This window comes from Malaclemys terrapin, chromosome 7, assembly GCF_027887155.1.
Source record: "Malaclemys terrapin pileata isolate rMalTer1 chromosome 7, rMalTer1.hap1, whole genome shotgun sequence".
In the NCBI taxonomy this organism is placed as follows: domain Eukaryota; kingdom Metazoa; phylum Chordata; order Testudines; family Emydidae; genus Malaclemys; species Malaclemys terrapin.
In genome coordinates, this window is record NC_071511.1 from 79,203,127 (window position 1) to 79,216,499 (window position 13,373).

The following is a 13,373-nucleotide window of genomic DNA, read 5'->3' on the forward strand; positions in this document are numbered from 1 at the left end:
TGCGTATCTTACATCGACCCCTCCCTTCTGCCCCCAGTGTAGACCATCCCTATGGGGTGGTTGGGGAGCCACTCTCCCATTTATATCTTCTGACCATGATATGAGAGGAAGGGTGACTGACCCCTGTGGACATAACTAGAAAATTCCCAACTCACAGCTCTCAAGTGTGAATGTGCAGAGGCAACACTCAAAGAACTATAGTTGTTTAACAGTAACTTCTTGTCTCGAGATCACTGCATCCCTGTTATGCACCTCCACCACCTATCCTAAAGCCTTACGCTGTTGTGAGTGGTTGGAACCCTGAATAAACACTGGTTGGGGGTTTTTTGCTTTGTTGTGGAGGTGTGAATAGTAAGGGAAATGTCTTCCCTGCTACTTTGTCATAACTGAGTTGGATGAATCCAAGTTTAAGCAGGATACAAAGCTCATGTGCACATTCAGAACCTTCCCAAACTAATATAATGTCTCACTATATAATGTATATTGGTGTCCTGGGACAAGCCATATATTCAATGGCCCCTTTGTATTCTGCTTTAGGATAGCAGCTACTTACCTCTGGTTTTGTTGTCTCTTCCCCCTTCTCCCCCCCTCCCACCTCCCCATTTCAAGGTTAGTCCTAACAAATAGCAATGGATGACTACACAAAGATAGAGAAGATTGGTGAAGGTGAGTAGCACTTTTTTGATGATCCTTTGCACTATGTAATTTGACTTATCAATTTGTTAGACACTGAAGGAAGCTTATTCTGCTGCTATGTAAAGTCTTAGTACACTTAAGCTCCTGGATGAGTCTGTATAGATCTACAAAGTGAGATCTGACAAGATGACTCTGTGGCTCATCAAAATGAGTGCACAGGTGCATTCAAGCATCTTGGTATGGTGCCAATGGAGTAAGTGCAACCTCCTACCTGTGGTGTCAGTTGCCTGCATTCATGTTGAGGATTATCTCTGCGCATCTCCGATTGTATTCCACTCCTAACCCTTAGAGTGGGAGAATAGACTGTAGGCTTTGATGTCTGCCTCTACAGTTCAAGACCTTTTGGCTCCCTTAAAATTTGATGCACTGGTTGTCCCACAGATTGTGCTGTGGCATAAAAGCAGTTGTGTCCTGTTTACATTCTCTTCTGGGGGCACATGTAGAAGAAAAGTAGTATCAGTTTCTGTGATATCCTGGCTCTGGACTACATCCTGCCCATGGAAGTGGTATGATCTGATATCTTTCATTTAACTATGAAGACGCTAAGTCAATGGCACTGCTGTGCAGAAGTAACGTTAGTCTCTTGTAATGCACGCACAAAGCATGTTACTGTGGAAGAAGATCGCTTTTGTGCTATGTATTGAATTCCTCTGTGCAGGTATTATCCACATTCTTTGTGCTTTAATTAAAGTTAGTTTACGCAGTTAGGGATCACTTTATAAAGTAGAAGATTATGTACAGTCTTTCCATAAACTCCAGATTTTATGTAGACTTGAGATTTTGCACCAAGTTCTTTGGCCTAATGAGACTTTGCAACAAATTGTCTCGGGCTTTATGAGAGAGAATGGCTAAACCTAGAGTCTATTCACTTTTATAAATCTGCTTGTTATGGGAAATCACTGTTGTAAAACACTTACATACTGTACTGTATGAAGTTATGCGCCTTCTGAAGTATTACATGTATACAAAGATCTTTAAAAAAAATATGGGTTTGTTTTCCTGTTAAAGAACTTTAATCTTTCGTGTGTATCAGCTCAATTTAAAAAGCAAAGAACTAAAAATGCTTCAAGAAAAGTACGAAAACAGGCCACCTTTTAACAATATCTTTGTACAACTTTCATTTTAGTGTAACAAAGCTAACTTTATCATGAACTAAAGTACAAAAATCCCAGTTTAAAACAAACTAGCTTCCTTAAAATTTAAATACTCTCTATATGGCTCAGAATTCGATTTGTGGAAGTAATCCCAAAGTTTTAATCTGGCTTTCCCAGCTGCCCAAACATTAATGGCACTATCCATTTCTGGCATGCAGCACATAAAACATCACTGATAGCGTAGATACAGAAAATGAATAAAATGAAATACTAACCTTATCCAGATTGAAGTGTCTGGTTTCACTGCAGTGATTCTTTATATAGAACAAAGCTTTGTTTCATCTGAAATGACTAAACATGACTTGATCTGTTCTTAAAAGTTCACAGTGTGGTTTAGTGTATGCCAACTTTTTTTTTTTTTTTTTTTTTTTTGGTCAGGTACCTATGGTGTTGTATATAAGGGTCGACACAAATCCACAGGCCAGGTGGTTGCCATGAAGAAAATTCGACTAGAAAGTGAGGAAGAAGGTGTTCCCAGTACAGCAATCAGGGAAATTTCTTTACTAAAAGAGCTACACCATCCCAATATAGTCTGGTATGCATGCAATATTCTCAGATTTAAGCCAATTTCTCTGTTGGGAAGGACTCCCTCTCTCTTCCCATGTCAAATATGATTACTAAACACTCTAGTGAAAGAGGAGGGTCTTGCTTTTGCTTCAGACTGAATTTCTCATAGCTACAAATCTTCCATACAGCCCCCGATAATTTTTTTTCCTCTGCACGTCCTTATTACTTAGTGTCTTTCTGCTCTTCTTCCCCCTCCCTCCTCCACCCACCACTTTGGGAATCTTCCAAGATTCTCATTTGTCACTTTGGAAACTCTACAGCATAGCTATCCTTTTTCCAGATGAAGAGAAATGGAAATCAACTAGATGAAATTCAATATGGACAAGTGTAAAGTATTTCACATAAGAAGGAAAACTCAAATGCACAACTACAAAACAGGGAATAACTGGCTAAATGGTAGTACTGCTGCCAAGGATCTAGGGGTTATAGTGGATCACAGATTGAACAAGTCAACTATATGATGCAGTTGCAAAAAAGGCTAATATTCTGGGGTGTATTAACAGGAGTGTCATATGTAAGACACAGGACGTAATTGTCCTGCTTTACTTGGCACTGGGGAAGCCTCAGCTGGAATATTACGCCCAGTTCTTGGTGCCACATTTTAGGAAAGATGTGGACAAATTGGAAAGAGTCTAGAGAAGAGCAACAAAAAATTATAAAAGGTTTAGAAAATCGGACCTATAAAGAAAAGTTAAAATTAGGCATTTTTTTTTTCCTTTGGGTGGGGAACTGAATGGGAACCTGAAATCTTCAAATATGGTAAGGGTTGTTACAAACATGATAGTGATCAATTGTTCTCCATGCCTACTGAAAGTAGGACAAGAAGTAATTGGCTTAATCTTCATCAAGGGAGACTTTTAGGTTTGGTATTAGGAAAAAGTTTTATAACTATTAGTATAGTTAAGCACTGGAATAGGCTTCCAAGGGAGACCCGTGGAATCCCCATCATTGGAGGTTTCTAAGAATAGGTTAGACAAACACCTGTCAGGGTGTTTGATCCTACTTCAGTGCAAAGTGCTGAACTAGATGAACTTTTGAGGTCCCAACCCTACATTTCTATGATTTTTATGGCTCCCTTCTGGAATCCGTTTATGCTGCCTTTCTTCAGTGAGCCATGAGGATCACCTGCTACTTCAAAACTGCAAGTAACTTACCTAACCCTAGTGACTGACCACTAACGTGGTTTTGCTTGAGTCCTGGCTGTCTGAAGGGTTTGCTTTGTTTTTGCAGCAGATATTCTAGCATATATAGCTGTTTGATGGTGCACTTTCAAAATTAGTACAAATCTGAGAGTTGTAATTAAAATATTGGGTATTGGAAATCTTTGAATTTATAGTAGAATTGCTTGACCTTAGTAAACCATTTAATATATTTTGCCTCTAAAATATTCACCTCATAGGGTATACAGATCCTATTTGGCTTAACTGGGGCTTTAGTTGATAGATATGCTCACCAGTTAAGATTAAAGATGTCTTTTTGTCTTGTGTGTGGGTTCAAATCACAATCCACATTGTGTGTTCTTATTTTTGAAGAGGAGCATAAAAAACGCTAAATTACAAGTTCTATTTTAGGTTCTAATCTTTCATCGAGCTGTCTTTTGGAGCCCCACTGAAATAGGAGTCTGTTTCTGTAGAGCTCAGGGAGATTGGGCCCATAATATAGTAATTTAGGCATTGATCAAACTCCTACAGAAGTAATTTTCTTCAGTGGAAGTTGGATAGGGCCTTTACTTATTTTCAAAAGTTGCACTATCTACTACCTTGTTTCTCATTTTTAAAAAGAGAGACACTCAAAGGACAGGGATCTGCTTCTCTCTGCTTCCCAGAATCTTTTTCTGGATGACGTTAGAGCACTATTTTCTCCTGCCTAGAAGACTGAATTCTTAATTTCATGTTGGCCTGGCACTACCAGTTTCATTAATAATTTCACATGTGCCTGATCTCCCAAACTGCACTGAATCTCATTGCTTGAGACTGCAGAGAGGCTAAATAACCCTGATTTGTGCCAGCTCAGATGAAAGCCAAGTGACTTTGTGACAATGTGGAGGAAAAGCCTCAGAGCTTGGAATTGCTTAGCATTTCCCCAGCTGAGATTCTTGGAAAAGTGCTTGAGAAGTAATGTCAGCTTGCATCTGTGTAAGGCATTCAGGGGAGGTATAGTAGTGAGTTAATGTATCATAGATATATTTTTCATTAGTCTTCAGGATGTGCTTATGCAAGATTCAAGACTGTACCTCATCTTTGAATTCCTTTCTATGGATCTCAAAAAATATTTGGACTCTATTCCATCTGGCCAGTATGTAGATTCCATGCTTGTTAAGGTAAGGAGTCAATATAGTAACTGTCACTATAAACTTCCGCTTGTATTTTAAAGATATATATGGAAAGAGCACGTTATCTGTCGTTTGTTTCTTTGTTTTTTGTTTAAATAATACTTCAAACTACATGACTGCTTTTGATGTTTCTTTCCTTTCACTCCTGAGGAGGGGAGACTCGGGAACAATTTGCTGGTATCATTAAGGAGTGGACCTTCTGAATCTTAAATCTGACACTCTTTGTCTAGTGTACTGTCAAATTTTTTTAGATGTATTTCAAAGCATAAAAATGACTTAGTTCTAATACAAGCATTTTAATAATAAACATCTCTTACATATCTTTTTTGCCTTGATCATAACAATGTTGCCTTCATGAAGAGAATTTTGTAAAGTTTACTTACTGTTTTCAACGTTATGGCTCTTAACTGACCATTTCTATAGTGTGTCAACTCTAGTGGCAGATCTGACATTAGCAAATATGCAGAACAGTAGTTTGCAGTAAAGGTAATTTAAAAATTTTCCCTTCTCTTATTTCACTCATACAGAGTTACCTGTATCAAATCTTGCAAGGTATTGTATTCTGTCATTCAAGAAGGGTTCTGCACAGAGATTTAAAGCCTCAAAACTTGTTAATAGATGATAAAGGAGTAATTAAATTAGCAGATTTTGGACTGGCCCGAGCCTTTGGGATCCCTGTCCGGGTATATACACATGAGGTAAGTGAATTGCAGTGGCTTTTTTTCCATAACTGACACAACTAAGGCTTGTAGGCACTGTGATAATAAATAACTCACATTCCAGTTCATGAATAGTTTCTTTGAGGAAATGCTAACTACTAATATGAAGTAGCTAAAAAGATACTGTCAACTAAGAAAATCATTATTCTGAAAACTTTATCTTAAAATTACATTTCAAAAAGATTACTATAACAGTGAGACTACTTTTTCAATTTCAATTTGTGCATTTGACAGTGGTAGCTTCACTGTAGTCATGTCTCTTTTTTACTCTGATAGACACGTTTTGGTAAGTGTGACAACAGTGTGGTTGTAATACCACAAATGGTGGGGGTGAGGGATGAATCTTGAGAGTAGGTGGTACTATAACTTTTAAACTGACTTTTTCAAGTTTATTATGTCCAGTTACCGTGAGGTGCTTTGAACTACAACACCTAAAAAAAATCAATGGGATTCTACCACGGATCACAACGAACATACAGAGTTTGACTATTTCTGTCAAAATGCTAACAAAAATACTTAAATCTGTTTGTTCCTTGCTGATAAACATGCAAATATATCCACTCCTCAAAGAGAGCAGGATGTAATTATTGCAGATATTGATTTATTTGGAATAGCACTAAGTTCCACTTGTTGTAGTTTAGTTGGCAACAGTTCTGGTTATATTTTATTAAAAATTAATATATTTGGAACAATTTTCCCTCTGGAAGATGAGGAGCCATACTTTTGTACAACAAGCTGTAAGATTTAATGCAACTATAAATTACAAATAAGAATTTCCTTGTGCAATAGGTAGTGACACTGTGGTATAGATCTCCAGAGGTGTTGCTAGGATCTGCTCGTTATTCAACTCCTGTAGATATCTGGAGCATTGGTACCATATTTGCTGAAATTGCAACTAAGAAACCACTCTTTCATGGAGACTCTGAAATTGATCAACTCTTCAGAATCTTCAGGTATTTAACACTAAATCTTTAAAATCTTTGCTAAATACATAGCACAAAGAATGCTTTATGAAGCTATACTCTGCACTAACATTCTAATAATGCATTACAATTGCTCGAATACAAATTATCAGCTCATTGCTTATTCTTGTGTAGAGCTTTAGGGACACCCAACAATGAGGTGTGGCCCGAAGTGGAATCCTTGCAAGACTATAAGAACACATTCCCCAAGTGGAAACCTGGCAGTCTGGCGTCTCATGTCAAAAACTTAGATGAAGATGGACTAGATTTACTCTCTGTAAGTGGCTTTTTCTTCAAAGTTTTTTCTTAAGGAGGCTATTGGGGGTTAAAAGTACCTGGTGTCTTCTAAGGTATCTAAAACCAACTTAATCCAGCTTGGTACAACTATAATGCAAAGGTGCTCAAACTCTGCAATAATAAGGGACATGCAGGCAGCTTGCTAGGAGTTTAGTGTGCCTAATTAGCACACTTTGCTATTCATCAAAGAAGCAGAATGGATAGCAAACTTTGGTCTCTGGACTATTAAAATAATCTCTTGATCTCACCTTCATAGCTATCGGTAAGCAGGAGGGCAGCCAGAGCTTGTTTTATATTAGTGACTCAGAGACAACTTAAACCTGAAGTTTTAAATACTTCCGGGTTGTACATTGAATTCCTAGTTTCTTGGCCAAATTACAGTTTGTTATAGCATTCTATTTATCTTGAGTCATCCTTTAGCTTGGACTTTTCTGAATAAGATCTATTGAGTGTTTTGTTTGCACCCTTACCTCTGGGCCAAAAGATTCAGCTTCTCTGCCATGTTTGGACTTGTTCAGTTCTTTACACAACAAGAGGAATTCATAGCCACCTTGTGTTCTGATCTTGCAAATTATGCTGGGGCCACCCTGCTCATTACTTGGATGGTAATCAGGTGTGTTTAACGAGCGATGTACCTGCTGATGGAACTTTTAAAGTTATATTGAACCAATATTTGGTTTGTGGAATTGTACTGCTGGAATTACGGCTTTTTTTTTTTTTTTTTTTTTCCTTAAGGAAACTTCAAAACCATTTGTACATTTCGAAACCAATTCCTCAGTCTGTCATACTTAAAACTGCAAGCCCAACCCTTCCCCATCCTTTACAATCTGTAAAAGACTGGCTTATTCTCTTGGGGAGAATGGGGGGAAGACTCCTGCCTTTTTCTACTTTTTCATATGGAAAATATCAGGTTCTCATTTGCCTCTTTGGAGGGCCTTAGCAAAATCTTTAGAAATCAATAATGATGTAACCTAGGATTCTTGGACAATTTTAGTAAACTTGGCATCCTTTATTCTCTTAGTGGGGATGAAAGGCTGCAGCTCAGGTTGCAGCCCTGTGTGATGTAACTATTCATAGCCTCCTGGGATTTTTCTCCCTCTAACAAAGAAGGGAGGGAAGACCTGCATTTCAAATGGCGGGGGAGGGAACCAAGTGCCAACTTTTTCCTGAAGCTTGAGACATTGATCTTAATACCTCTGTGGAACAGTAAAGGTGAAACAAACTTTGTTTCACGGGACTTGGCAGTGGTAGTGTGTAGTTCTCCTACAAATCCCTACTATAGATTCGCTGCACCAGTATAGCTTAAATTGATATGAAGTCCTTGGTCTTCCCTCACTTTTTTTTTAGGATGACTTGTGAGCACAAAAACATTAAATGAAAGAGCAAGGGTGATGAATCTTTAACAAGGGCTTCCTTTCTCTGTAATGTCACTAGTAATAGAGATTTTAAAAATCTCTCTTGTGTGATCGGTATTTAACTAATTCTGCAATCATCAGTCTTCCAGCTTAGAGTACTCAGACTTCTAATGTAAAACAAGCAGAACATAATAATGGAGGGGCAGCCAGTCCAAATTTGAGTGAGTGGCGTTGTGACTTGGCGCATGGGGTCGCAGCACTCTTTGATGCCAGGATTGAAAAATACTGCCCTGAAAACTTAGTGGATATTAATGTATGTGTTAAAAGGTTTCCTAGCCTATACACCAGGGGTACGCAACCTATGGCACACGTGCCGAAGGCAGCACGCAAGCTGATTTTCAGTGCACTCACACTGCCTGGGTCCTGGCCACTGGTCTGGGGGGCTCTGCATTTTAATGTAATTTTAAATGCAGCTTCTTAAACATTTTGAAATCTTATTTACTTTACACACAACAATAGTTTAGTTATATATTATAGACTTGTAGAAAGAGACCTTCTAAAAAGGTTAAAATATATTACTGGCACAAGAAATCTTAAATTAGAGTGAATAAATAAAGATTTGGCACACCACTTCTGAAAGGTTGCCAACCCCTGCTATACACAGTTAGACAGCAGGATCAAAGCACCCCCCACACACACACACAAAAAGCAAATACAGTACAGCACTGTATTAAATGTAAACTACTAAATAAAGACAAGATTAAAAAAAGATTTGACCAGGTAAGGAAACTATTTCTGTACTTGTTTCATTTAAATTAACCTGGATAAAAGCAGCATTTTTCTTCTGCATAGTAAAGTTTCAAAGAGGTATTAAGTCAATGTTCAGTTATAAACTTTTGAAAGAACAACCATAACATTTTGTTCAGAGTTATGAACAACCTCCATTCCCAAGGTGTCTGTAACTCTGAGGTTACTCTGTAGATGTTTTTTTCCCATAAGTGCATCAACTCCCAAAATTAACTAATATAGGTTGTCAGTGTTCATTAGAAAACCCTATTTTCAGAGATGTAACTGAGCTGTAACATGTTGTTTAGGGCTAAAACATGATACACAAGTTCTAAAGCCAGAAGCAATATTTACATTTCTATTTTATAGAACTGTTTAGCCAAATGAAGTTCAGGGCTTGGAAATTCAAAGTGGGAGACCTCCCAATAGAGACAATGATTACATTTTAAAAATATTCAAGGACTTGCTGTCTTGAAGTGGGTACCTTGACCCTCCATTATCCGTCTGTCCGTCTTCCAGAATCTGAATGGACTCTTTTGAAGGCAATACTCCTTGTCTTCCTTGGTAACATGGGGGGAGAGAGAGAGAGAGAGAAGTTGGGAGGGCAGTGGTAGGTGGAGCTTTGGGATTTCCCTATCAAAAGCATACCTTTTAACTGAAAAGAGGATACAGCAAAGGAAAGACCCATGCCCTGCATAGGCTTATCTTAGTTTTGGGACTGGCATACTACAAAGTAGTCCAGTTGAGTTTAAGTTTTTATCTAACTTGAATGGTTCCTTATGTGGCCTAGAAGGCCCTTGAATGCCATCGTAACTAAAATGCTTCCTTTTCGCATTAGTACTAAAACTGGGGGAGAGACTAATACACTGTATGTAACATCTGTGCTGAATCTTTAATCTTTGTTCTATTGGAGAAAAACCTTGCCATTTTCTCAGTCTTAAGCTGTTTACAAAAAAATCCCTCGTTTGTCTTAACCCCATCTACACTGAACACACTTGCATACCTCTCAAACTGAGTTTCACATTGTATTTGCGCATATGAGTGAGCAGTTAAGAGTATTTTATATGTATTAGCTCAAACATTGACTGTCAACTTCACATCTGTTTAAGAATACTGAATTTAGGGAAACAAACTTGGACTATTCTGCCTATTAATGCACTTATTAAAAAGCGTGGAATTCTTGATAACATCCTGCAGGGTGTAATGCTGCATTATCAGGAAACTAAATCTAAGGCAAAGGCTGCCATGAGGTACCCAGAGTTACTTTTAAAACCATGCTTAATGCAAATAGGTGAACTACCAAACATAGTGGCTTGGTTACTAAACCAGAGGGCAAATGAATGCATTTGTCTCATATTTTGAAAGTTCTAAGAAGTGCTGTATTTAAGATGTAGGTTGAAATAGCTTTTAAACTGAAGCTTCCTAGTCAAAGTGAGCTTGGAAGTCCTTGCATATAGGAGAACTCCTCTTTCTATTTTATTAAAGTATTGGCAGATAAAGTTCAACCATGCTTTACAAATAACTAAGTTCATTTACATTTCATAACTAAACTATTTTTATCCCCAGAAAATGTTAATTTATGATCCTGCAAAAAGAATCTCTGGCAAAATGGCCTTGAACCATCCATACTTTGATGACTTGGACAAATCCAATCTTCCAGCCAATCAGATTAAGAAATTCTAATTCACCATTGGACTAAATCCACCTGAGTGGTCTGAACAAAATAATTAATCGTGACATTTTTTTACTATTGAGTCTGTCTAATTTTTTTTTTGTTTTTTGTATGTCTGTCCTTTCTGCTCTAAAACTGCAGCTGTATTTAGCGTGTCCTGGTTTAAATATTACTTAAATGTAAATAAATATTAACCTATTATTAGTGCTGAATTTAAATACAATGCAAATCTTGCTGCTATTAATGCAGTTCACTATTTCTATAAATAAAGCTTTAAATCCCCCACTCTTTTGCTGGATTCTTTCTGAACCACAGATGGGGGAGTACCCAAATGTGAAATCTCAAGATATTACAATTCCGTTGCTTTGCTCCTCATTCGTTACTAATGAGGTAATACCCCCACGTAAGGAATTCAGAGGTAGGCCAGTGCTGTTGCTGGAGACTCTAGAACCAAACTGCCCTTCAGCTAAGGCAACAAGATTTTCTGCCTCCAGTAGTGTAATTTCTTCTGACCATTTTGTTTTAAAACCTTCATTTTTATTTGGTTTTGGGCAGTTGTAACTTCTCCCCTTGCTTTGGGTAGATAACAATGTGGTGATTTCAACCATATGGATGTGGTGCTGCAGGACCTCTCTGTCAGACTCCTCTTTCCCCACTCTGGTAGTGCAAAGTTGTCCTACAAGCACCTGGCTTAAATCTCAGCCATATTCCCTATGTGTGGCAATATTTACAAGCTCTACAGAAAGAGAATTATGACTAGCATGTTCCCAGCCAACCCTCCCACTGCCAGGATACAGAGCTCAGTCAGACTAGCATGTCAGATTTCCACCCTAGCCCGAAGAGCCAAGACTCCAATACAAAAAAGCCTGATCAGGAGCTTCTGAGGTTTCATAGGGAAAGTCTCTGAAGATGAGAAATCTATCTATCCAATGAGGGGCTCCATTCCCTCCCTGGACTGGAGAGGGAAATCCCCTTAAACTAAAGAATCTGGGGACACACACACACACACACACACACACACACGAAACTGAAGTGGGTCCCAAACCCCAAACTCTGGGACCAAAAAGGCAAAAGGAATTAGTATTGTAAATGAACACATGGAGTGAAAAATAAGATATTGAACCCCTTCTCCTTTGCCTCTTCCCCCTGGGGAGTTCTGGACCTTTCCTCCTATACAGAGGTTCCCGCAGTGTTTGTATCCAAGGGCTTGTCTTCTCTACCGCATTACATTGGCACAGCTGTATCAATGCACTAAGAAGCATTGTGCTGATGGGAGAGCACACTCCAGTTGGCTTAATTACTCCACCTCAAGGAAAAGTGGAAGTTGTGTTGGCGGGAGAGCATCTCCTGCTGACATAACATGTAGACACCGCTTCAAGTCAATCTAACTTGCATCACTCGGGAGTGACTTTTTTTTCATACCCCTGAGCGATGTAAGTTAAATCGACTTAACTGGTAGTGTAGACAAGTCCAGAGTTACTGCCCTTCCATAAGCCTTCACTCCTGTGCAAGCCTGCCTCAGCTTGCAGGTGCAGTCTAATTGGGATTGTGCTTGTCTGGCTTTCAGCCCAAAGACCCTTACTCTGGCAGGGAAAGGGTCTCTGATTCTGAAAGATGAGGAGGGGTCTCCATTTCACCACTCTCCTGCTCCAAAGGCTGGCTCCGCATTAAAGCCTTAAGAGCACTTCAGGAAGACTGACCAGAACAGGTACATGAAGATTCCACTCATGAAGCTGCATCCTCAAGGGATTACAGCGAGGTAAGTGAGAAATTCCTTCATATGTTCAAAATGATTCAAATCTACTGAGTAAAGCCCCAAGTGATATTAGGTTGCTCCTCTAGTACAGGGTTGGGCAAACTACAGCCCACGGGCTGGAAGCCACAGCATGGCCCCCCTCCGGGGCTCCAGCCCAGGAGCAAGGTCGGGGGCCACTCTACGCAGCATGGCCCCCCTCTGGCTCCTACGCACTCCAATGGGAACTGCAGGGGCGCTAACTGCAGGGGGGGCTGCCTGCGGACAGGGCAGTGCACCGCAGGGCTACCTGGCCATGCTTCTGCGTAGCAACCAGAGAAGAGACGTGCTGCTGCTTTCGGGAGCCGCTTGAGGTAAGCACCACTCAGAGCCTGCACCCCTGATTCCCCTCCCGCCCTCCAAACCCCTTGATTCCCAGCCCAGAGCACCCTCCTGCACCCCAAACCTCCAGCCCCACCACAGAGCCTGCACTCCAATCCCAATTTTGTGAGCATTCATGGCCCGCCATATAATTTCTATTCCTAGATGTGGTCCTTGGGCCAAAAAGTTTGCCCACTCCTGCTCTAGTACTTGCATGTTAGCCGGTGGAGGGGTGGGGGTGGGGGAGGCAGGTAGCCTTTCATTCTCCTGGAGACCTCTAGCAAGCTACTGCCACAGTCAAGGTGTGTACCAGTACCCCTTCTCTGTGTGGTCCCCAGGCCAGGCTGAATAGTGTATTAACTCCCTTTTGTAAACAGCCAGAGGAAGAAGTACTATGCACGCATCTCCCAGAATCCTACAGACTTTTCTAGGACAGAATGTTAGTCAGTGGCTTGCAAGGAAGTAATTATATGCTCCCTTTCAAGCATTATTGGACACATGTTTTCCCATCAGTGCCTCCTTTTGAGGGAGTCATAAGAACCAAATGAGGATATCTGATTAAACCAAATGTTAAACTAAAATGTTCATATAAAACCCAATTTAATCCTGGTGCAGCAGTAACTTCCAGTGAAAGATGGTCTCCTTCAGAAGGTGACTTCCTTCCAAAAGACCCAGTGATGACAGTACAAGCCAATGTCAAAGCCTCCGCTATAGCCTTTC

The 13,373-nt window shown here is 39.8% G+C and overlaps 1 protein-coding gene across 6 annotated transcripts in view; it reads left to right on the top strand.

The window, feature by feature from the left end:
- CDK1 (cyclin dependent kinase 1) overlaps positions 1-10,818 on the top strand; it is a 33,982-nt gene extending 23,164 nt beyond the window's left edge. For 3 of the 6 annotated variants that reach the window (XM_054035319.1, XM_054035317.1, XM_054035318.1), the window contains exons 2-8: positions 610-666; positions 2,229-2,385; positions 4,614-4,737; positions 5,277-5,447; positions 6,258-6,421; positions 6,566-6,707; positions 10,435-10,818. In XM_054035319.1, coding sequence (XP_053891294.1) covers positions 630-666; positions 2,229-2,385; positions 4,614-4,737; positions 5,277-5,447; positions 6,258-6,421; positions 6,566-6,707; positions 10,435-10,551 — 912 coding nt within the window. In that variant the 5' untranslated portion in view covers positions 610-629 and the 3' untranslated portion in view covers positions 10,552-10,818. The remainder of the gene's footprint in view (positions 1-609; positions 667-2,228; positions 2,386-4,613; positions 4,738-5,276; positions 5,448-6,257; positions 6,422-6,565; positions 6,708-10,434) is intronic. The other 3 variants (XM_054035320.1, XM_054035322.1, XM_054035321.1) reach the window with 1 other exon arrangement.
- Positions 10,819-13,373: the final 2,555 nt, after the last annotated feature.